The 25,339-nt window shown below is 45.7% G+C and overlaps 2 protein-coding genes across 2 annotated transcripts in view; one reads left to right on the forward strand and one right to left on the reverse strand.

The window, feature by feature from the left end:
* Positions 1-229: 229 nt before the first annotated feature.
* On the forward strand, positions 230-3,236 carry LOC125944228 (uncharacterized). The gene is made up of 3 exons (XM_049664554.1): positions 230-369; positions 1,591-1,763; positions 3,118-3,236. The coding sequence occupies exons 1-3, from the start codon at positions 230-232 to the stop codon at positions 3,234-3,236; spliced, it is 432 nt and encodes a 143-aa protein (XP_049520511.1).
* A 4,544-nt stretch (positions 3,237-7,780) lies between these two features.
* LOC125944229 (uncharacterized) overlaps positions 7,781-25,339 on the reverse strand; it is an 87,537-nt gene continuing 69,978 nt past the window's right edge. Inside the window, exons 2-4 of the mRNA XM_049664555.1 lie at positions 19,567-19,686; positions 12,941-13,107; positions 7,781-8,039 (exon numbers count right to left, since the gene is read on the reverse strand). Coding sequence (XP_049520512.1) covers positions 7,781-8,039; positions 12,941-13,107; positions 19,567-19,686 — 546 coding nt within the window. The remainder of the gene's footprint in view (positions 8,040-12,940; positions 13,108-19,566; positions 19,687-25,339) is intronic.

A 25,339-nucleotide genomic window follows, 5' to 3' on the forward strand; every position in this document is an offset into this window, starting at 1 on the left:
ATGATTAATAACTGTGATTAACATAATTTTCAATTTATCTAGAGCTTGATGGTTTCCTCAAGAGAGCCGAAAGCCTGGTGGAAGCACTGGAGTTGCAGAAAACCAAGAGTGCTGACAGATGCGCTGAAAGCCTTGGGGACGAGCTTTTAGGAAAATGATGTCAGCCATTTACAACCTGCCATGGTGGAGCAACAGATCCATTCACATAGCCTGGGCGTTGTGGAGGAGCATGTTCCAGACATACATGTTCGAGTGGAGGAAGGATTGGAAGATCAAAGCCCTATCCCTCTCAGGAAGCCCCTTATGCCGTCCTCTGCTCCAAATGGAGAAACATCAACGCAGCTTTTATATACATGGAGTGACCCTGGGGTAAATATTTTCGTTAATGTCACACATTCAGGGCTGATTACTTCAGTATCATGTGAGTGGGTATATCTTAGCTTAAGCACTTGCTCTGTTCGTGCACATTTTAAAAGAATACCTTCCTTTCTGCTGTCCTTCATCTTCAGCACATACTGAAGAGTAGTGGGGAATCAGGTTGAAGTTTACTGTTACATCAAAGTTGTTAAAGGGAGTTTCGCAATGCTTTTCATGCATCAATGAAGGCTAGTGTGGGACCATGTAGTCAATATTAAATATAAATGCAATGTGTGTCAAAGGCCAGGATCTGCTTTTATACGTAGATCAATGATTATAAAATAAAAGTTACCTTCGTACATCTCATTTGAAAGACAACTAATATGTGCAGTATTTTTAACCTGTAATCCATAGTTTTCGTTTCTCAAGTTGCATTATAGTAGCTCTACATTAGACGTTATTAGACGTTTGTATGGCTGTGGTGATAGAAGTTGACGCTATGGTGGTTGAACATAGCCTGCATTGTCTCGTGTGGATGCATGGTGCCTCTTTGGATAAGGCATTTTGCTGCTGAGTAGAAGACCTAACATTAAGAGACAGGAAGAGAGCGGTGTGGATCAGAGAGCAAACTGGGATAGCCGTTATTCTAATTGACATTGAGAGAAATAAAATGGAGCTGGGCAGGCCACGTGATAGAGGGGTGGATAACCGGTGGACCATTAGAGTTGCAGAATGGGTACAGAAGAAAAGGGAAGCGCAGTCGAGGACGGCAAAAAACTAGGTAGGGTGATGAAGTTAGGAAATTTGCAGGCGCAAGTTAGAATCAGCTAGCACAAGACGGGTGATTAGAGGTCGCAGGGAGAGGCCTTCCTCTTGCAGTGGACATAAAAATAGGCTGTGATGATGATGAGAAGGCCATGGGTTTCATTCTCAGGTGTGCAGCCACATTTTTATGGGAGTGAAATGCAAGAACCCATCGTGTAACGTTGAGGTGCACATTAATTAGCCCCACGTGGGATTAATTTGGTGCCGTCTACTGTGGCTTCCTTTGCAACCCGCAGTGCTCTACCTAACATTAAACCCCACAATTTAATATTGTTTTTCCTTATTTGTCTTGACAATTCTTTACAAACACTTGAACTATATATGTATATATAATATATATATTTTTTTCGAGGTTGTGGAGCTAGAACCAGCATCAGGAATATTTGCTGAAAAAGGTGTTCTCTGCAGCCTCGAGCACTTTGGGAAAAGTGCAACAGGCGTGGCACGGGCACTGCTTAACACGGTGTTCACACCACAAGCCCTCGTGTCCTGCTCAGTCAAAGGGAACCGGGCCAAGGGTGCCCATCGCCCGTGTGAGCAACGGCCTCCACTCCACCCTGGAGCACTTCAAGCTATTTTGTGTGAGTTATGTCAGTAGCATATTTCACTTTTATTTCTTAAATTTTATATGCAACTGACAGGCACCTATGAGTGCAAGAGTTTTTTTTTTCAGTGCTTTTGTTAGAGAAAAAGCCCAGTGCAGTTATTGTTATTAATAGGTCATTTGATGAATGTAAACCAAGCACTAGGTGGTTGGTATTTATTTGGGTGTTTTTTTTTGTGGAATATACAGAATTTTCAAATTCACGTTTTGCAGCTGGATTACTTCATGAGAAAAGAAAGTGCATAATCAACAATTAACACAATTTTACTCATCAAATATGTAAGGAATTGCTGCACATATTGCGATTTGTTAATTGTAGCTGGGGAGCTTGCAAGACATACTCCCTTAAATGAATTCTCACGGTGATGCTAGTTTCGAGATGTATTAAACTGTTTTAGCTAAGGATCGCTTACAGTCCGTTCCATGCAGATCTCATGCGCTAATGCATGTACTGCAGAGAACTGAGTTGATATTGCATTTTTGAAAAATGCTATCTCCATCTCCTGGAAACGCGAGTGACATGCAGTTAGTTGGGCTACAAAAGAAACCAAGTAGACAACCCTTTCTCTGTGATCAATTGTCGTCTGCAGCACAGTGAAGGCAACATTTTGCGTTCTGCTACTGGCCTAGGCATCATGAGAACGTCTGAGTTGAGCTGACCATAAAAACTTTGCTAGGACTGCCTATTTTTTCCTAAAATGTGCGAAAGATTACATTGGTGTTCCAGTTATATTTAAGTGCATGAAACAATGTTTTGTTAAAATATTTCAACAATGCAGTTTTATTGCAAGCTTGCCAGCACATATATCTCGAATCTCAGTATGGCCAAAATATTTGCACTTGTTTTGAGCGCATAGTACTTGTGTGTACTATGTGTACCACTCCTCCAGCTTGATAAGAAAACACATACTGTGGATAGCGTACGCAGCTGTGAACATCTCAGCCAAATTTTGCTGAGCCCAAATTACACACTGTGGATCGAAGGATTAAAACAACATAAATAGAATCAATGCCTACGTTGATGCCAGGTGACGTAGCAGCACCGCTTCGTTCTGTCGGTACGAAGGACTTCGAGAAATAATTGAAAAAAAGTAAACATTGCACTCATAGTATCTACGCTGCCACTAAGTTTTTGGTGAAATTCTTTCAGTAGTATATATTCCTGGGGGGCACCGAACACCTTAGAAAGTGTTTTTGAGGCTTCGAAAAAAGAAAAGGCAGTGCAGGGCCCCCTTTAAAATATTGTTTGGATTAAGCTTGCATAGGCTTTCCTCTTTATCAGACATTATATGTTATGAATGTGTGTGCTGATCATATTTTGCCTTTTACAGCATACACGAGGGCCTTCTCAGCAAAGAAGGGCGTGGACTTCAACGAGAAGGTGGTGTTGCTGTCCATTGGGACAAAGCTAAGTGAGCTGAGAAGCGAGAAGGCAAAGCGCCAGATGTAGTTTAGTGAAATAAATATGTTGTAATGAAGACCTGCATTTTTAGTTGAATATTCTGCATTATGTGAAAAGCTTTCTATCTGTACTTGCACCAAAGGCATGCAGACCAGAGGTACCACGAAAAAGGGATATGTAACATGAAACTGAAAATGGCAGTTCATACTTAAATGGTGGGGCAAACACTGCAGTGCATTTGTCGTACAGTTTCATGCACAAACCGGTCGACAGTCTTGTTTGCCGAATTATGTCTGGCTTTTTGACAGCCCCCTGGTCCACATAATCCAGATCGCAGGTATACAATAAGGTTATTTTAATGTAATGCAGCCATGGTTGCATGGTATGCACCACAGAAACGTGGTTTACATTTATGCGGTTGTGACAGATATATTCATATAAAAAATTAGCGTAGCTTGCACTGGAGGCGCAATGCTAAAGAGACAGCGGAGCTGATGGCCACCTAGCTAGTCCTGGCTTTTGGGCTAGGCTCATCCCCAGCATTTCACGGAGCTTATTGATTATTTGTCGATTGATTAGCTATTGATTGGCTATCGCAAGGTATTGTCCACGTATTTGGGCTAGGCTATATAGCACTACCAAGTCATCCCCAGCATTTTCCGAAATTTATTGGTTATTTATCGATTAGCTATTGATTGGCTATCAATTGCCTATATCGATGACGCTTAAGTAGTCCCAACCATGCTCAGCTAGACTTAGCCAGGCTCAGCTTCGCTAGTTCAGAGTGGTATATGTGCCATAATATTGCGCTTGGACCCTTTCTGCACTGCCGCCAGGAATCGGCCCACATTTTTGGATTCAGCAGACACATTACGCCCGGCTTAAACAGTTCCGCTGTTAAAATTCCAAACCTGCCGTGGTGGCGTAATGGCTAAGGCGTTGCACTACTAAACCGAGAGCGCAGGGATCACATTTCGATGGGGGCGAAATGCAAGAATTCCCGTGTACCGCACGTTAAAAAACCCCAGTGGGTATTAAAATTAATTCGGAGTCCCTACCACAGTGTGCCTCATAATGACATTGTGGTTTCGGCATGTGAAACCTCTGATTTTAGTTTAATTCGATTCTAAATATAACCATTAAGAGGGCCATGCATATATGGGCATTTTAAAAATTGGACAGATATGGCCATATATAGCATATAAGGGGCCCATATATGGGCATATTAAAAATTGGTCAGATATGGCCATATATAGCATATAAGGGGCCCATATATGGGCATATTAAAAATGGGGCATATATGGCCATATATGGCCCTTATATACCATATATGGGCATATTAAAAATTGGGCAGATATGGCCATATATGGCCCTGATATGCCATATATGGCCATATCTGCCCAATTTTTAATATGCCCATATATGGCCTTTTTCATATCAGTCCATATCTGACATTTTCGTAAGGGAAGCGAAGCATCTTAGCACTTGATGCGTGCTCAGATAAAAAAGAGTGATAAACGTCAGCTTTTGCATAAAAACTTCTTTTCGCTGTCGTCTGTCATTGCTTGAGACCACCAGAGCTGCAGTTATATCGCCTTACCACTTGCTATAGTTTTTCTTTCCGTCTTAGTTTCCATAATTTGTTTATTTTCTCTTCCTGTGCCCTGTAAAGTTCCATGCAGGCCACCTGACAAATGCCCTGCGTTTGGCCTGTATAAAATAAATGAAATAAAATGATACATGACTTGTTTCTCCTGCTAACGTCACTCCGTGAACCGCAAGAGCTATGTGCGCTACAGGCGTCAGGGCGTGCGCGGAGCAGACGACAAAACGGATAGGCAAGCAGGCGCCGCCAGAGAGTCCCCGCGCCTTTGCTCCTTCGGTTTGTTGGGCCCGCCTCTCCGCTGCAGAGTTTTTCTTCATTCGTAGCGCCATCTGGCGAACACGCTGTGAAGCAGGAACCGGCGTTTCAGAATATGTCCCTTCCAGGCGAGCGGAGTCGGCGCTCCTGTCTTATCTTACTCCGTGACGCTATCGCGTTAAAAAACGAGACAGACGGGTCGCCGAAAAGGCGAGCGCTCACACGTGCAGCCGTTCTCGCTCGCTTCGGTGGCGTGTCTGGCGCATCATGATGCATGCATCTTGCGTGTCATTGGCCTGTCGCTAGGTAACGCAAGAAAATAAGTCGCAAAGTATAAGTTCATTTATATGCAAAACTTTTTAGTTTTTGCGGCAAAGAATTAAAAAAAATAAGGCAATGTCTTGGTAACGTAATTTCACGTTTTTTTTCGACGCTCGCGGCAGGTATCGGACGGCGTCAATACTAGCGTGACGTGTTTCCTGTTGCCAGTTTTCGCCGAGTGTCCCCTCTCGTTGAATTTCTTTCTCTATGGCCGAGGTACTTGACCCGCAGGTCAGATTTAGACGATCGCCGACTGTGCTCGCCGCTATCGTGGTTCTAGTGTGCTTCGAGAATGCATGCAAGAAGCCCGCGAATACACGCAAACTGCCTCGAGGGGCCAATCGCGCGGCAATTTTGCGCGTATTCGCGGGCTTCTTTCGCGCTCGGAAAACCCCTTTTATGTAGCACGTACTGAGCAGCAGAAATCTGTATCGGGAGTTCTTCATGTTGCTCTACAATTTTTTCATTGCCACTTTTCATTTAATTATAATAATGAATCATTACCTGGGTTCTGTAGCTAGTAGCATTTCCATGTTTTTAAAGTTTGACCCAAGTTAAGTGAAACACCCGGTACACCGCGAAATGAAAACACGTATAAGCTGCACTCAAATTTCGCATTTGAGAGTATCGTAATCGTCGGTAATTTTTTTTCAGCAAGTTTTCGGCGTTTACTTTTATGAGAATTTTCAGCAATCCGTGTAAAAGTGAACCTGGGTTGCAGCTTGCCACTGTGAGAAGGTCATTATAGAAAGGGTAATTTTTTAGGTTTATTAGATGACCTTGAAGCACTTCGACCCCTGCAGGTTAAAATATGGCTGAAATACTTTCGAGTAAGTAATGTGGATCGATGAAACGCTTCTATAATCCAGCCCAGTGTTTCTTGAGTCATCGGTGTTTTGGACAGTAAGAGGGAAGTATTTTTCTGAGCGCGTTCGTTGTGTCGATATAGTTGTTCGATGCGGTGCCGAATTTACAGGACCAACATTTTTGAAAACATGAAAAAAGATAAAATCATCCGAGCTCTCTCTCATTGCCCTGACTTTCGAAAATCTGGCATCAAGTTTGAAAAGCAGACAAAGTTTACATCCACAAATTACTAATAATGTATAAAAATTCCTAACTCGGCATAAATGAGAAGTTTTTAGACCTACGAAATTTAAGGGGGAAAACATAGCGTTGGATCCCTTTAGGTACCAGCCACCCTTTGTAATTACTTTCTCCCGTACGCATTATGTCACATAAAGGATTCAATACAGAACGTCACTTACACTGAACGAATACTATACACGATATATATATATATATATATATATATATATATATATATATATATATATATACACTGACACTAAGAAAAAAAGGAAATATTTGATCTTTGTATAGTGTAAAGAAAAACCTAGTACCTTGAATAGTTCTTTATTTATTTAATTATGCTAAAATGTTTGATTAATGTTTATGGCGATATCTAATACGTGTCTCGATGTAGTTTTTGTTTGTATTTTGTGTGTATATTGTTTTCAATACTTAATATTATGTTACTCATGGATTCTGTGAGACTGTTGACCCGAACTGGAAGCTGTAAAGAGAAAAAGAAAAACTTATCTGTATGCTCATTTTCCGCATACAGATTTGCTGCTGTACGAGTGGCAAGAGCTCAGTCAAGCTGCGACAAAGCAGATTTTATTTTGCCACCTATTTTCGTTGTATCGTGTACACGAAAGACGGAAATAAGCAGATTGATTGATCCTATATGAAGCAGGGGTCTAAAACCTTCGCTTATTTTGAAACACTGTAATTATTATGAGCCAAACATCCTTGGCCACATAGATTTACTTGCTTTGCTTATTATGATGTTTTTAAATCAAATTATTCGTATTGAGTCGTCAGGAGCTCTGACGTTAAAATCTTGACAATATCAGTGCTTGCCACACGATGCGCCACGTACTACTATGAAATGCATTTCGTAACAATTCTCTCTCACCAGTAGGCACAGACAAGAGACAAAATTGCCGAGAGCTTGGAGGGGGTAACTGTAGGCTCAGTTCGCAGACTTTATGAATGAATACACGATTGTATGAAGGAGAAAATAGGCCGTTTATTTGTCAGAACGGTCCGATATCCTTAGTGTTGCAGGAAAAGTGGCAGGCTGGTAAAGAAAAAAAATTGAGAAGGCGAGAAAGGTATTGTAGGTTGAGACCGTTTCAGAGATCAAGTAAACGATTTTTAGCTATTGTAAACTTTATTTGAAGTTAGCAAGCAAAGTAGTGTGCGTCTCTGTGCCTTTCTATGCGCTCTTCTAAAGTATTCGTCAAGCAATTCTGGGGCAGAAGGGCGAGTGCACCGCCGCGTGGTGATAGGTGTGCTATGGGTGCGCCAGCTGTACGCGGCAACTGAGCGTATAGCTGCACGTTCAAGTGGCGTGCACGCGGCGACGACAGCAGCGGCACCTGCCGAGGGCAAACGCCACGTGCTCCAACATGGCTGCCGGCAGGCAGACGGAGAAGCAGGCGACCATCAGGTAGAAGAGGCCGCTCACGTCCTCCACGCGGATGGTGTGGAAGGTGAAGGATTGCGCCCCCTGCGCCCCGGTCTGGCTCCTCTGCTTGGCCCGCTGGATGATGCTGAGCCGATTCCACTCGGGCAGGCCGGACTCGATGATCCACCGGGTGCTGCAAGCGCGTGCGCACGAGAAGCACGACTGTTGACGGGTACTTGTGGCCGAGCTCTTACGTTTATCGTATACCACTACGCTCGACACCCGTGCGAAGAAAAAAATAATTTCGCCACAAGATCTCATGAAAATACAAAGTATCAATGTAATCAACAAGCCTCAATTTTTGTACATAGATTATGATGATTTATTGGCATCCCCTTTGACGCGGGGCGATGGGAAATAGTCACCTAGCTGCTGGAATTATTCAGGTATGCTACACATGCTTTTCATTCTAGCATTTCTGTACACATCAATCTCCTTAATCTTTATTTTTTCTTTTACTCAAAACTTCTCTATCTACCCTGTACGGTTACCTATTCGTCTAACGGTTCCGGTCGTATAAATCTCGTGTCTGCTTTTTTCCCCGCCAATACTCTAAACGTCTCTTGCTTATCTCGACTACTGACCAGTCGAGCTTCCGTCCACTTTAAATGCAAGCGCTTCTGCAAGGTGCATCTTACCTTGTTCTCACTCGGTGAATACGCTCGCATTCTATTAGGAAGTGATGAGTGGTCCCGGGACTTTGGCTGCAGAAGACACATGCGTCATCTTGTTGGGAGTATTTGCTGCGGTATGTTTTTGTCCTCGGGCAACCAGCTCGAGCCTCAAATAGCAAGGCACTGCCCTTTGCGTTATTCTACAGAATTTCCCGTCTTATTTATTTCTTCGCATTCTTGTAAATCGCGATGTCGTTTTTTTGTCTTCATTCCTTGCATCCAATTCATTGTCTCTGTTTCTCTCACTTTCTTTTTGATGATTCATGGTTGTCTATTTGCACTTTCAATTACCCTGTGCTTGGTTGCCAAGGTTCTTGACATCTTCCTCCGTTCTGTGTCGACGCTTTTCAGGTACACATATTTGTGTACTTTAGCCGCCATCCATGTTCCTGAGAGTTTCTTCAAAAGTTTGCTCTACACTTCTCTGACTTCGAAAGACGCCGATCCCATGTCACCCTGCACTACCTCGTTTATGGTTTTACCGGGGGCTCCCAAAGGCAACCGGCCAACCGATCATTCGTTAATTTCCAACTCCGACACGATATCAGATTTTAAGCGCAGAATGGCATTTGCCAACCTTATCGCTGGCACCATTACTACTTTCCAGATTCCACGTACTGCCTCGTATTTATTGTGGCCTCAAAGTGCTTTATGATTCATTATTGCTGGATTCCGCTGCCCCTTCATTTTCATGTTGTCTTGGTGTGTACTTGAGTAAGTCTTTCCTTTATGTATAGGTTGATGTATTTATATTGCTTGACTATGGGTATGACTTGCTGTTGAATTGACACTCGTCTTTTCATGACATATCGTAATTCCCGATTTCTTTGTGCGAAACGTAATTAGGCCTAGATTGGCGCGGGCGCGCGCGGCCGCCGGAGCAGCCTTCGTTGAATTGTCGGATGATGGCTTGGATAGTTTCCTCGCTAAATTTCCTTAACATGCCGTTGGGAATGCCGTCGGGGCCCGGCGCCGCGCGTGTTCTTCTTGAAGCTCTGCGTTGCCGCATACACTTCTTCGCACGTGATGGGCGCGTCGAGTCGTTGGGTGGGGGATCCCCCCGTATCTGGGGTATAGTTTCGGATTCGCGGTCCGTCCCCCCCGTGTGTTGTTGCTTGAGTTCTCGTATGAGTTGTTCCTGGGTGCCCGGGTATTCTCCCACGAGTTCTTGCAGGGTCGCATTTGTTTCCGTCTTTGTGGTTGGGGGGTCGAGGATGCTGCGAAGTATGTTCCACGTCTTCTTGGTGCGTGTGTGACACCATGCTTGTTCATTGAGTTAGTATGCCTATGTTTACAAGTTTATACGGCCGATGAAACCACTGTTTTTACTGCGTATAGCTGTCTTACTAATTTTCTATCGCAATCGACGCTTCGTCTTTCGGGCGAAACGACTTTTTTACTTCCGTATGCTAAAAGCGGCTAAAATACTTTTCCATTAATTCCGAAATTTCCGGAAAGCACTGTTTTGCCATGTGTGTTTTTTTCCCTTTTCAAAAGTTTCGGAAGTTTTCCATTAGCTACTTTATATTCACGAAGAAAAAGGGAACAGAAAAGCTCATTAGCGATTGAGCAGTGAATGCGAGAGAAGTGCGCTAGCATTACGTCGAACCTCTTTGAGGACCCGGATCCAAGATTTAAACCGCGTTCACCACATTGCAAAGTGTTGTTCAGGAGTTCACTCGACACACGTCGACAGCCTCTTCGAGGAACGAAGTAAAACTGACGGCGGTCCAGAACAGACCCCCTTCAGTAGCGCTCTGTTTCTGTCTCTCTCTCCGCACACACGCACGCAGGCACATATAATTTCAGGTAAAAGGGTACGACATATGTGTGCGTTGTTTTGCACGATATGTTTCTGACGTTTCGGCTGGTGGACCAGTCTTTTCCAAAGTAACTAATACATGCCTTCGCAATTACTCTTCAACAAGTTATACATGATGTTGGTCGTGCAACTGACAACAACAATAATGCAAGTATGACAGCGTAAAATAGCGATAGCGCAGTGACAGTTGATAAATATAAGGGTTCGACGAGTCACATATGAATAAAACTTGTGGACAGTGCGCGAACTCCGACAAATAACCAGTGAATGATCATGCTTGAAAAAGTAACAAATACGTAGTGAGGGCACACGCTATACACTGCTGCCATTGCCGGCACGACACGGCGCAGCCCAACGCGTGTGCTTACGAAGCAGGTGAAAGGGGGCCCTGTGCAATAGCACACTGCTCACGCCGCACGCAACACTGAGATAAGACACTGAACCACAAGAGAAAACAACATTAACTAGGCGGCCAAAAAGAAAATCCATAAAAGAACAAAAATACATGTAAGCGAAGCCCAATAGTATTGCCTGATTGTGCGTGATACAACCTTCGCATTACTCTTGCGATGCACCACCAATTGTGCTATACATACATACATGCATAAATACATGCATACATACATACATGCATACATACATACATAAATACATACATACATAAATAACCCATCGGGGTGGCTCAGTCAGCTAAGGCGTTGCGCTGCTGAGCACGAGGTCGCGGGATCGAATCCCGGCCCCGGCGGCCGCATTTTGATGGAGGCGAAATGCAAAAAACGCCCATGTGCTTGCGTTGTAGTGCACGTTAAAGAACCCCAGGTGGTCAAAATTAATCCGTAGCCCTTCACTACGGCGTGCCTCATAATCAGAACTGGTTTTGGCACGTAAAACCCCAGAAAGAAGAAGATACATACATGCATACATACATACATAAAAGATGCATACATACATACATGTATAAATACATGCATACACACGCATACACGCTCTTCTAAGCTCTCCAATCCTCGCTCTACCGGCTTCCGACACTTCACACGCATACACTTTTCGACTTTGACACTCTAGTGCTAACGCATTAAAAGAGAAAAAGTACAACAAATCCTGATAACAAGTCCGTGACTATGCATCAACTGAGAAACACTTGAAGTTAACACACCGCTTTCCACGCATCCGAAATGTGATAACTTTCTTGCGAAAAAGCTATAGAAGGTTTGCTAAAAGCGCCATCATTAGCAATGGTCACTGCTTCGATACTGATCCTTGAGTGATCATTCACGTGCCTTCCGATTAGAGTGGTATTTTCAAATCACATTATAGCAGCCTTGCCTACTTTAGTATGTTATCGCGACGATTCAAAGGACCGCATGCACTGGAGTATTTAGCGCCCGGACTACTTAGTCTCGGGCAGGGACATTATTTCTTTTTTTCCAGATGTTCCAGCATAACGTGGAGCCCTTATGGCTTCGATGTTCTGAGTGCAGTGTCTATTTAGGAAGTTCACCGCGTCCTTGTGCAGTTTGTGGAGCTTCATTTGTCGGCGTTCTTTCTGTGACTCGGCAATACGAGTGTTGGGTGAGCAGGCTAAGGGTGGCTTTACGGGCCTTCTTGTTTGTGATAATTAACGCACCACTTGAGTAGTATGTTGCTGTTATATATCTGCTGTTGCAATTGAGCGAATATAGTCTCTGTAGCAGGAACTGCGAGATGGTGTTTGCAGTCCAGTAATAACGGTGCTACCACGGTGGTCACTGAAATGCGCCTCCACATCCTATGCTTGGCGTAGTGGCACTTTGGTGGTGCGTGTTTCGACAAACTCGGTTTGCCAGTTCCTCCGTTCTTGGTTCTGGTTCGTTTACGTATAGCAAGCCCCTACGCATTGTCCCATGTAATGCGTAGGGCAGATAGCTAGTGGTCTATTAGAGGCACAGTCGAGGAGGGCCGAGAATTAGGTGGTGTGATGAAATTAGGGAAATTGAAGGCATAGCATGGAATCAACTAGCGCAAGAAACGGTTAATTGGAGATCGCTGGGAGAGGCCTTCGTCGTACAATGGACATAAAAACAGGCTGATTATAATGTTGCGGGAAGCCTCGGGAAATGTGTTGGCGTGCGTTGTTGTTGTGCATGTTGGAAAGTGCGGCGTGGATCCTCTTGGCGAGGAGGAGTCTGATGGTGCGGAGTATCCGAGGCTCTTTAGTACCTGTACTCCCTGCGACGTGTTTCTGAGCCTGTTCATTTGATTTGTAAGGCGAACGGTGATGTTTTATTCTAAGACATTGTGTAGAAGCGCCATCATTGCTAGACGCCCGAATTCTTTCATTCTGCCAATCTTCTTACTTATTTTTATAAAGAACGCACACCGCCGACTGCGCTAGATGAAAATAAACAAGTTTAAATCACGAAGCGAAACTGCAGCTCCATGCCCACATTCGCGCCTTGCAAGATGAGTCGTGGCGAAAACCCCCACGCTCCAGCTGGCGTAGATGTCACATGCACAATCGAGCGTCGTCATGCGAATGTAAAAAGAATTTGAAATTACCGCTGGTGAAGTGTCTTGCGCAGGCTAACGGGGAGGTCCCTGTTGACCCACATGCCCATGGTCAAGTTCATGGCGATCTCCCGGCCCATGTAGAATTCTCCTTGCGGAGGCTTGTCGTACAGTCTCACAAGTGCGTGGTACAGTAACGTCTGGTCCAGAAACACCACCTGTGCGTCAAAAATGTGCCGATTGTGTGCGTATGTCGCTGGAATAGGCGATACACTGCACCAGTGGAATGTGGCACGCTGTTTTAGCTGCCCTTGCGCTTGCAAATGGCGCACGTGATATATCTGCGTGGTTGGTGGTTTCGCAAAGAATGTACTAGAAAGTTCTGAGAGCAAACGCAATATCAATGGAGGCAGCCTCACGGAGGGCTTGCTAATCGGTCTTGAACATTCTGCTTTTCAATAGATGACGCTGCTCACAGCGCACCTGTTGTTGCTGTCTGTATCTGTACCTGAAATGCATGGACACAGAATGGAGGAAGAGGTCAAGAAAGTTGGCAGCCGAGTAAAGTATATTTGAAAGTGTAAATAGACAACCAGGAATAACAAAAATGTGACAGAATCAGACAGAAAATGGAAACAAAAAAAAAAATCCTGGAATTTTACGAGAATGGGAAGAAAGAACTTATAAGGGAAATCTGTACGATAGCACAAAGGGCAGTGTCTTGATATTTGAGGTATAGAGCTAATTGCCTAAGGACAAAAACATACCGGAGCAAATACTCCCAAATATGTGTATTTTGCAGAAAAAGCCGGGAGACCACTCGGTACATCCTAGTGAAATGCGAAGTGCGACCCGTAGGGAACGTATGTACACCTTCTAGAAGCGCTTGGATTTAAAGCATATGGAAGGCTCAACCCGCCACCAGTCGAGATTAGCAAGAGATGTTAAGAGTATTGGTGGAGAAAAAGCAGGGAACAGATTGATACCAGCGGATCCGTAACAGGCACCGGGAGCGGGCCAAGAAAGATAAGATAGCTTTTGAGGAAGAGAAAAAAAGATTAAGGAGATGTATTCAGATAGGCTAGAATGAAAAGCATATATAGCATACCTGATTAGCTCGATCAGGCTAGGTGACTATTGGTCACCGCCCTGTTTCAAAGGGGATGCCAATAAATCATTATCATCATCATCTTCAGCGTCATCGTGCGGGGTGCCTCGATAGTACTGCGTGTGCTGTCGAGGCGCACCTACGTGCGCTCTGTATGCAAGCGGCATGCTTCTTCAGACTGCTAGTGAGTCTCTTGGTCAAAAAGCAGGGTCGAAGTTCTGACTCGTCTGATAAGGCTGCCCGACGGTGATCTTATTGTTTCGTGGAGCATCAAATAGGTAGCATAAAAAATATGCGGATCTCACGTGATGTGGGAATCGGTATAGAAAAGCTTCTGTTGGTAATTTCGAAAATTGATGCTTTGTATAGCTACCATTTTGGCAGCACAGACTACTAATTTGGGCGTATTGCAATTGTAAAGCACTTCGCTCAACCTTAAATGTTGGCTTTCGAGCATGTATATTGCATGCATGAGGGAGAGTGAATGAAGACGACGAAGAAATGAAGACGATGGCGGGACGACACCGAAATGACGACAATGGAACGGTCACGGCGACATGGAGACGGCTGTGTAACGATGATGGCATATGACGACAATGCAATCATGATGACAGCGCGACTAAGACGGCATGGGGTCAATGTGGTATGACGGCGCTGGAACGACGACTGTGTGTTGTGTTAATGGCATACGAAGACGACTGAGAGCAGTGAATTAAGTTTTGATCTATCTCACATCCGTAATGGGCAAAAGTACAACAGAAGATCACTGGGCTGATGTATGCGGACGATATTGTAGCACTCTTCAGTGAAGCACACTAAACAAACTGGTTTATTGTGGGCGAACTTGTGCCCGGAGAATTAAGACTAAAACACACACACACAATTGGCAAGCACAGTTAACAGGAACGCGTTCCACAGTCAACCACGTCCGCAGATTGAGGACACGCGCAGCCGCGTTCGCGTGCACGAGAGAACGCGCTGTCTCGCCATGCGCGAGGTGTTGCTGGCGCTCTTCTAACGGCGGTGCGATGAGACGCCTGGAAGGATACTTCGCGTGGAGAGATCTCTGCGGCAATATAGTGCTACGAGCGGACACTGCAAGGGATTCACAGGCACTTGCGAATACACTGTCTACCCCAGCTTCAAGGTCTTCAAGGAAAAAAAAAACATGGTGTAAGATGCAATTACAAGACCTACGGTGTTCGGTCATGAGCGTTCTGTCGACGTAACACCATAGGTCCTAAAATTGTATCTTGCCCCGTGTTTTTCAAAATAATTTCTTTCGTTGAACAGCTTCGCTAAGGTTAACTGGACACCCTTACACACAGCGATAAGTATAGGCTGTAAGTTTAGCCCAGATTTATCGGGAATTATGAACTTTAATGAAGAGACGTGTGATGACGTGGTATCAATCCGACAGGAAGTCATACCCATAGTCAAGCAATATAAATACCTGGGCATATACATAAACGAGGGAAAGACCTACTCAAGCAACCACCAAGATAATCTAAAAATGAAAGGGATGTGGAATGAATGAATGAAATGTGCAGCAATAAAACATAGAGCACTTTGGGGCATGCAATACATACGAGGTGGTGCGAGCTATGTAGAAAGGAGTAATTGCGCCAGCGCTGACTCAGAAGGGTTTGGGTGCGAGCTAGTTGGTACTGATCATACATATTTACAACAGCGCCAAAAACACGGACAAGAAAGAACACAGGACTAGCGCTGACTGCCAACAACACCTTTAGTGAAACCTGCGCAAATATATACAATTCGCAACAGCCAGAAAGAGCACAAAAAAGGTAAAAGGGAATGCGAGTCATCGTCAGTCAACTCCTGCTGCGCATGCATCAAAAACACTAAAAAATACAAATTTAACAATACACATGGTGGGCACAGGCCAAAGTGATTAACTCCTGAGGAACTTAAGTTCCTTATCACAGAGAACTATAGATGGGGCACTCACACAGGTGGCTCCTAACAGACACATAGAAAAGGCCTCAAAAATTTCCCTGGCTATCTGATTGCTGTACCCTCTTAACACACGTCTGTTATCTAGGAGTGGTGAACACTCACACTATGCACAATGATTACTGCCAGTCTCAATCTTGACACAGTACGCATGCTCACGAAAACGATCATTAATACAACGTCCCGTTTGCCCTATGTAAGTGCAGCCACAAGAGGTGGGAATTGAATACACTACATTGGTATTGCATTCTACAGGCTTGGCGACCCGAGCTGGCTTCCCGAGCTGGCTTCCTCGCGACAAAAACGAAACTAATTATTTGAATTAATTGTATTAGTGAATGTGGAACGAAGTTGCCACTTCTTCTCAGAATTATGCCAGGATAATCCTGTAGATATGCAAAAATTCCCCATGAAAGTGGACAAGAAACAGCGCCGTGCATGGTAGCTGAATTGGCAATGCAGTGTACGCGTAAATCGGAGGAATTTGGGCTTTGTCCCCACCAGCGGTAGGTAATATTTACGTCCACTTCCATTTACATTCGGATAATTAATTCCAATTTCAATTAAGCATAATATTCAACTTCACCTATGCTCTTTCTTGCTTCATTGTGTTTTTATTGGTATGACCATGCATGTAGCATTCTTTAATCTCTGTAGGAGCGCACTGGGGTTACGGTATTGGGTATATGGCGATCGTAAATGTTGCTCGCAGTACAGTTGCGGGAACCAAGAAGGCACTAGAGTGCTTTCATTTGTTTATTAATAATTTAGACATCTGGCCGATTATCGCGAACAGGAGTTCCTGCCAAGTATACAATGTGTGTGTGTTCTTTAATTGGGACACTTATTAAAAAAGCATGCGTTACTGGAATCACGTCTCACGTGATTAAATATCTGGCCAAGCGGACATCATTTGCACACACAAAAAAAAACGAAAGCAAATAATTTACGCATCCAACTAACTATATTAAATAGCCTGCTAGTTAGAAACCTTACGACGCAAGCATATATTGGAAAGTTGAGGGGCATTATAAGTCTTGTTACGTGTTTCTGCATCTCAAAATGGCCATGCAGAAGAAAAATACCTAACGTTGAAATAGTCTTTCAATTTACTTGACCGCTCAAAATATGGTAAGGTGAGGGCAAACACTTGCGTGATCGCAAGAATGTCGTATTGCAGTATTTTTCTCGGAGATTTGTTCGCAAGGATCACAAAGGTCTGCAGAAATTCAATAAAGACAGCTAACAAATTTGGAAGGCTGTCCGTCGGCTGCCGTGGCGTACAGGTGTACGGTAAGCTTCGTAACGAATTAAGAGCTTTATCAGAGAGAGATAGAAAGAAGGAAAGTAACGGAAGGTAATCACTGTGGCGCCCATTTGGCTATCCTGCATGTGGGTAAGTGTGCTCACACACGCAGAAGTGTGTTTTCCCCCGTATAGTGACAAGCGCTCCTACAGCCCAGTTGCCTTCAAAAAGAGCATTTGCCTTTTGCCTTTTGCCTTAGGCATACTAGAATTATTCGGCTAAATTCCCGGGATCTTTGCTTCCGAGAACGGTCGGTCGTCCACGCGGCTGAGCATGTCGCGGAGTCACGAAGGTTGGCAAGTGTACAGAGCACAGAATGTGCTCTGTACACTTTCATCACATCCTCAAGAATGCCATGCAGCGCTCTAGGCCGTTCAACTGAGCAGTGAATAAGCGGTCGGGAATGCTACGCTCCGGCGCATTAGGAATAATAAAGTTGTTTCATGACGAGGAAGCCCGGGCAGCAGAGGGAAGCGCAAGTCAAGTTGCAGTGAACGCGAACGAGAGTTGGTGAAATCCGATGAATTCATTTCGTCTAAGCGTGGTGCAACAAGCACGTGGGCGAAGTAGCTGCGCTGCACTGCTTCTTTTCCCAGTAGGGCATGGACGGCGCGGCTTATGAACCCGCGGCATCCCGTCACCAAGGGGGACACTCGACCGTGAGGCTGCCGGTATGGGGGGCAGGCATCTGGTAGAAAAGCTCGTACAATCGTCTGAACAAACACGTATGTGATCAATTGAGGACTCACTTAAGTTAAAAAAGTAGTGGTGGTGTGGCTGCAGGTAAAGACCTTCAGGATTTCACAACACACCTTTCGGGGTTCTCAGCTGCATCTGCGCAAGGGCTCTCGGTAGTATATTTGCAATGAATATTAAACTGCTATATTGCTTTACGGTCATACTTACATGTACAGAGGTCAACACTCATGTCTAGAACAACGGAGCGTCGCGCTCGGGACTGCACGAGCAACATCTACAGTTTGAAATAGGCCACATCTGAGCATGCGCGGTGCCAATGACGCGCCTGCCTCGCATTTTCTCTCCTTGTTTATCGCCGCGGCTGCAACAACTGCTTTGGCCGGCAGAAGCGCTGTCAACGGTGTAGCGACGACAAAATAGAAAAACGCGCGGAATCGCCCTGCTCCGCGCCTTTATACTGCAGGCTTTTTCTCAGTTCGCGGCATCGTCATACCGCCATTGCGTCGCACATAAATCTCGCGCATCGCGCCATGGATTTTGCATAACGCATTGCGTTTATTGCCGTCTGTTAGGAGTGAATTTTACAAACCTACTTTCATCAATTATTGGTCGTCAACCTGCCAACGTTAATTGCTAATAATTGTAGGTTTCGATCGCACATACAGAAAAATGCTGCATAGATATCCTGAACTTTTGAGATTTAGTGAAATCAACACATGTAGGTACCTCAAGAACGCTGTGAAATGTAAGCACAACATACATGAGTAGTAAGCGGAGGCATTTCCTTGTGCGTTTCGTGAGCGAACATTGTCAATAAGAATAAGCTTAAAGCATAGCTTGCACTGGGCGCCGAGAACGATTCGCTGCGTTTTTTGTTTGTTTGCTTGTTTGTTTTTGTTCTGGCGCTACACCATTGACAGCGCTTTTGACGGCCAAAGCAGTTGTTGAAGCCGCGGCGATAAACAAGGATAAAAATACAAGGCCGGCGCATCATTGGCGCCGCGCATGCTCAGATGTGGCCTATTTCAAACTGCAGATGTCGCTCGTGCAATCTCGAGCACGACGTTCCGTCGTTCTAGACATGAGTGTTGACCTCTGTACATGTCATGTTTCATGTACATGAAACGTACGTGGCAGACCCAGAGGATGCGACCGAGCGTGGAAGAGCTTCATCATTTGACGCTGCCACGGACTATCACGCATTCATAGACAGCGTGGCGTGCACTTCGTGACAAAGGACCTAGTACACGTGAGACGAATGTTGTAAACGCGTTCAAGATGCAAGAAAACTACCTGGAATAACTATTAGAAGCAGACGCTGCCAAAAAAAAAGAAGAGAAACGATAGCGTATCCTACACGTACTATCTACGCAGACTGCATGCCCCATGGACTTATCGAAGAAAATACTATACATTCTAAGCGTGACAAAATAAGTAACTAGAAGCTTGTATGGCTTAATTCACACATGTTCTATTTGTCTCGGAAAAATTTTGCAAACACCCGGTGAAACAAGTACCTACGTGTGTTTCGTTCCTGAACGAAAACACACGTAGAGTATAATTCAGTAAAGCCTGCGAGCGTGCACGTACCTTCTTCGACTGAAGCACGTCGTCGAACGTCTCCTTGGAGAACACGTCCTTGACGGGCATGATGCCTCCCATGCGGCGCGCCTTGGCCCACACCTGGCGTTGGTGGACGTCGAGCGAGTTCTGCGCAGTGCAACCACGTCGCAGTGAGCGTCCACGTCGAGAACGGCAAGCAAGGCATACACGTCGATCTCGCAAAAGCGGAAATGATCAGTTGTCGCGCAACTTGATTCTCGCTCTTTCGTTCTTTGAGTGAAACTTTCTGCATGAAATGCAGGCATACTTAGGATATGGTAATATAATTTAATTTATGGGAAACTCACTTGTTATGTTCATCGAAGAATGCTGTTTACCTACTTACCTCGATCTCTAATCAACACTTCCTCTTTAAAGTCAATCATCTACGAGAAGACGCACCGTTTTCTAGGAGTGATAATCGATCGAGACCTCTCCCGGAGTCCTCATATCTCCTACCTTAAAAAGAAGCTGGCCATGGTAACCCATGCTCTCAGATTTCTCGCGGGAAAGTCATGGGGTGCATCTGTGAGGGCGATGCTCCAACTCTACAACGCACTCTTCCTGGGTATCCTACGCTATAGCTTACCTGTAGTGAGTGGGACCGGTAAGACCAACCTCCGTGCCTTCCAGTCTGTGCAAGCTCAAGCTCTGGGAATATGTCTTGGCCTTCCCAGGTGTGCATCCACGGCAGCAACAATAGCCATCGCGCATGACCACCCCATCAATACATACATTCAAGTCGACGCTTTAAGGATGCACATTAGGCACTTGGTCCGACTTCCATCGCATCATCTCGCCTCCCTTCCTGCTGCTCGACCTCGTTCAGCGTTTAGCAGGATTATTGCCGCCAACCATGGAACTTTACCGTTGAACTTCACGCCTGCAGCACGACCATCTCTACCACTGTGGTGCCTGCATCCATTCCAAGCCCTTCTTGTAATTCCCGGTATCAAAAAGAAATCGGAGATGTCGTCATTCGCCCTCAAACAAACCGTGCTTTCATTCATGTATGAAAAGCACAGAGAACGCACCCACATTTACACGGACGGTTCTGTCCCCTCCAAAAGTTCAGCTGGAGCAGTGGTAATTCCCGTGAAATCTGTCACCATCCAATTCAAGACATCTCACATTACATCATCGACGGCTGCAGAACTCGCAGCTATCCGTGCTGCTCTGGAATTTATTGGTCCCAAATCATCACAGTCATGGTCCATATTTTGTGACTCGAAGGCAGCTCTCCAGTGCCTGCTGTCCCCTTTCAACCACGGACCTAACACACAATTAGTCGCAGACATCCGACTACTTCACCATCACGCAACCGACAAGGGGCACAACATCATCTACCAGTGGATACAGGGTCACTGCGGAATTTCGGGAAATCACAGTGCGGATGACGCTGCCCGATCGGCCCACGATGGTGCCCCTATCGTATCGATACCACTGTCGAGAACAGACGCCACCACAAAACTTCGTTCCTTCGCACGCGAGCTTACGCAGACTCTGTGGAACACCAGTGATTTCAGCAACGCACGCCTCCACAGATTGGATCCACGTCTGCAACTCCGTCTTCCACCAGGGTTACCACGAGCGGAAGCAACACTTGTGTGCCGCCTGTGGCTCGGCGTGGCATTCACGAACGCCTATTCCTTCCGCATTGGAATGGCTGACAGCCCTGCTTGCGACAACTGTGGCTGCGGGGAGACAATCAAGCACCTCCTCTGTGACTGTCCCCGCCACAATGTGGCAAGAAAAGTGCTCGCGACTGCGCTTGAAAAACTGGCCAATCGTCCCCTCACAGAGGAAAAAAGTTTTAGGACGCTGGTCTAGACAGGCTTCGGCACTCAAGGCCTTAAGGGCTCTGCTGAAGTTCTTGAGGGATTGTGAATTGTGCGACCGGCTTTGAACGTTGTAGCGCGTAGGGTTGCGTTATTGCACTAATTTTATTTCAATTTTTTTTCTTCTATCACCTTTTATTCCCTTTACCCCTTTCCCCAGGACAGGGTAGCAAGCTGGTATTTACACTGGCTAACCTCCTTGTCTTTCTTCCCCTTCTTTCTCTCTCTCTTTAAAACCGCTGTTCTAGCTACTGCAAATAACTAAGCCTGTAGCTTTGTTTGGCCTATTGAGTGCAGAGTTAAGGGTGTAGAATCATCTGACCGCCGCATAAGTTGTGTTTGCCTTGAAAAGAGATCTGAAGGTTTTCGGTAAATCATTTCGTGCATGTTGGTGTCAACTGAGCTATTTTGCAATGTCGTGCGTTTTTATAAACAAATTAAATTACCTTTGTTTATCTTGGCGTTACTATGCTGTCCCAATTATTCCGCATAGCCACAGGTTTACTGGGGAGAGCCGCGGCGAGAAGCAATATACCAACTGGATGACGAGACAAGCAAGGACGAGCGCTACTTCCAACTCCGGTTTATTCATAATTGCTACAGCGCAAACAACGAAGACGAAGGGGACGCACCAAACGACAGGACCGTGCGCCGTTTATTGAGGAAAAACCCGGAATTAAGTAGTTCACTAAAAAGGGGCGTGATGGCGCCACCGGCAAAGGCAGACGTGCCTCAGCTCGGATCCTGTTTTTTCTGTTCGCTTTGACCAGTTTTCCCGCTTATTTGTTGCTACTTTTTCCTGAGTCAGTGAATTTCGACCACACGATGAGCCCACACCACGAAGTCGGTCTTTGTTGGACAAGCTTTGCCCCTTTTTCTTGTGTTTTTTGTGAACTGACCAGCCTAGGCCTAGAGAGAGAAATAAGTTTAATGATGCGAAATGCAGAGAGGTCGGCCTGAGGTAAATTCCTCTAGTGTTGTGTCTCGGACAAGCATAACAGGCACGGCTGCCGGCGGCAGCGTCTGCGCCGCGCCAACGTAGCCTCACCGAGCCTGGCGAATCTGATACGCCCGGCGCGTTTCACTCCGGCTCTCATCAAGACGCCCACTATGACGACGACCCCGGAAAGCATGGGTCTTCCTTCGAACTGCAATGACTTTTCAACTTCATCTGACGGAAACGACACCACGGACGCGAGCCAGTGTCCACTGCCATCACAGCTGTCTAACGGTCCTGCTGTTCCAAACGCGGCAGCGGGATCTTCCAACGGAGCCGCTGGACCTCGTGACGACGGGAGGCAGCGAAACACCGTGTACTGCCGACGCCAAGTGTCACCGGAAAGACTGCATGCCGAACGGGTGAGTCGGGCCCGCTAAACCGTCCTGATCAGGCCGCTAAACAAAGTACATGTGACAGATATTCCGAAACAGGCGCTCACAGACGCCATTGAACAAAGCGCTCCATCAGCCTTTATTGCAGAAATGGCAATCCTTCGATTTGACACAACCAGTAACTGCATACGGATCACTGTTCGCGACGAGGGTCATTTCCGCAAACTTTGCACACTATCGCGCTTGCTTGCAACCGTTAACGGCAATCTTCGCGTGTTTGACGTCGACACATCGTCCCTACAGGCACAGCTCTCACGGGGTGATAAAGATCAAAGCTGGCCTCACAATCGAGTATATCAAAGCACATCTTCGCTGTGAACAGGCGACAATCACCGATGTGCGCATGCTCGGAAAAACACAGCTGCTGCTTTTGACATTTGATACGGAACGCATACCACAACCATAGAGAAATAAATTCAACAAGAGCGGACACTCGGCAAAAACTGGCAACAGGAAACACGTCAGCATACGTCACGCTATACTTTTGACACCGAACGTTAGCTGCCGCGAGCATCGAAAAAAAAAAAAAGAAAGTGAACTTAAGTTAACAGGCATTGATTTTTTTTTAATTCTTTGCCGCGAAAACTAAAACGTTTTGCGTATAAATGAACTTAAGCTTTGCGACTTATTTTCCTTGCCTTACCTAGCCACAGGTCAGTGACGCGCCAGATACATGCGTCATCCGCCAGACACTCCCCCGAAGCCAGCGAGGATGGCTGCGCGCACGTTTGAGCGCTCGCGCGCGGCGACCCGTCGGTCTCCTTCTTTTTTTCATTTTTAACTGTAACCTGGTTTATTGGGCTCTCGGCGTATTCTTGCGTTCCTTCTGCACTGGGACAAGACACCACTGCACTATTGGACTACGGCAAGGTGAGAAATCTTGTTTCACAGTCTACGACGCAATTAGGCTTACGGCACGGGACCGAGACTTAAGACGCAGTTAGCGAAAAACAGCTCGGCCATCCTGGCGCAGTTAATTTGAGTTAATGAATCGTGCTGAGACATGTTTCCGACGCTTCCTAGATGATTATGGTAACTTATTTCGGTTTTTGAGCCACATTTGCCGCACAGGGCGCCGTGTCGCAGTTAGCGAGAACTCAGCCGTGGTGTGTAGTCTAGTGCATCTTGCTAGAAGTTTGTGCCGCTTTCTCTGACACCAGACATTACTGAAAAGTAATTTCACCCGCTCCCTACACCTGTTATTTTTAATAAACGTTTTGATATAATTTCGTTACTTCCTGGGGTACTTTTGAGGCACGCTGGCCGCACAGCGCGCTGTGACGCAGTTAGCGATAAGCAGCTCGGCCGTGGTGATAAAGTTAGTTTGGCGTGTAATGAATCTTAGAGGGACAAGTCTGTGACGTTTTTTGTGGCTTCGCAACAACATATACCTTCTTTCAGTACTCACGCCTGTTGTCAACGCGATGGGCAATTGCCAAGAGTGATAACATGGGGTGTGCTGCTGGCGCCGGAAGAACGCGCGAACGACGAACATATCAGAAACTTGTAATTCGAAAATTACGTCTTCTAAAGGACTGAAAAAAGGCATTGCACCCACGCATTTGTCTGGAGTGCCTGTTGCGTCCGTCTCTATGTATGTAGCGTACCGTCGCGTCGCCCGAGGCCAAGTTTTGGAAACGCGAAGTCGCTCATGTATTTGAGCTGCCAAAGTGCAGGAAATAATGCCCGGAAATGGGGGAACGCTTGGAAATCAGATGTTTTCATATATGTTTGGGATGAGTCGGGTATTTTCTACGCCATGTTTGTAAAAGCGATTTGTTTTTGTTTGTAATGCCGCCCTTTCACCGCTTTCGCACGTTTCGCCTCTACACGCAGTATTCCTATGTCTAAATACCAAAATGACTCATGCTTGTAACATGCTGTTACGTGCTTGCAAATGTAACATGCTTGTAATTTACTTGTTTCTTCAGCTGGTGCCGTCCGGCGGAGCTTCATACAGGAACTACTGCCTTACCTGCTGGTGTCACAACGTTGGATGAACGCACAAAAAGCGCGGAACGAGCTTTTATATAGAGCAAAATAAATATTTCCTCATTGCACAAAAGGTCTTGCGTCTACTTTGTGAAATTGCACGTGGCACACATTCGATGGGACTTTACGAGATCGTTCGCAATCATTTTTACTAAACAATAAACCGATCTGCACGAAGAGCAAAAAAAAAAAAAATGAAGGGGGGGGGGGGGCGCAGCCGGCGTGCTAGCTTGCGTTCAAAATACGCGCGCCCAAAACCGAAACCGGAAGTGATGTAAGTGATTGACACCGACCGCTTGGCACGCTGCAGTCAATTCGGCCGCTGGGCCCTATGGGAGTGTCCCCTCTTGTTGAATTCCTTTCTCTATGCCACAACGCTTGGTGTTCGAATACGAAGTTATCCGTGTCCATGAATATCGGCCCCGTCCGGTAGCATGCTACAACTGTGGCTGTTTGGGCCATGTTGCCAAATACTGTTCGTTCCTGTCGGTCTGCCGGGACTGCGGCAAACCTCCGCACGATGTCGACCCGAATTGTAA

Source organism: Dermacentor silvarum, chromosome 3 (assembly GCF_013339745.2).
Source record: "Dermacentor silvarum isolate Dsil-2018 chromosome 3, BIME_Dsil_1.4, whole genome shotgun sequence".
Classification (NCBI taxonomy): Eukaryota; Metazoa; Arthropoda; class Arachnida; order Ixodida; family Ixodidae; genus Dermacentor; species Dermacentor silvarum.

Excerpts from the sequence above, each read along its gene's own strand:
- LOC125944228 (XM_049664554.1), top strand. The coding sequence starts at position 230 with ATGTTCCAGACATACATGTTCGAGTGGAGGAAGGATTGGAAGATCAAA. Across the intron at positions 370-1,590 it reads ATACATGGAGTGACCCTGGG|CCTCGAGCACTTTGGGAAAA; the intron begins GTAAATATTTTC and ends TGTTCTCTGCAG. Across the intron at positions 1,764-3,117 it reads AGCACTTCAAGCTATTTTGT|CATACACGAGGGCCTTCTCA; the intron begins GTGAGTTATGTC and ends TGCCTTTTACAG.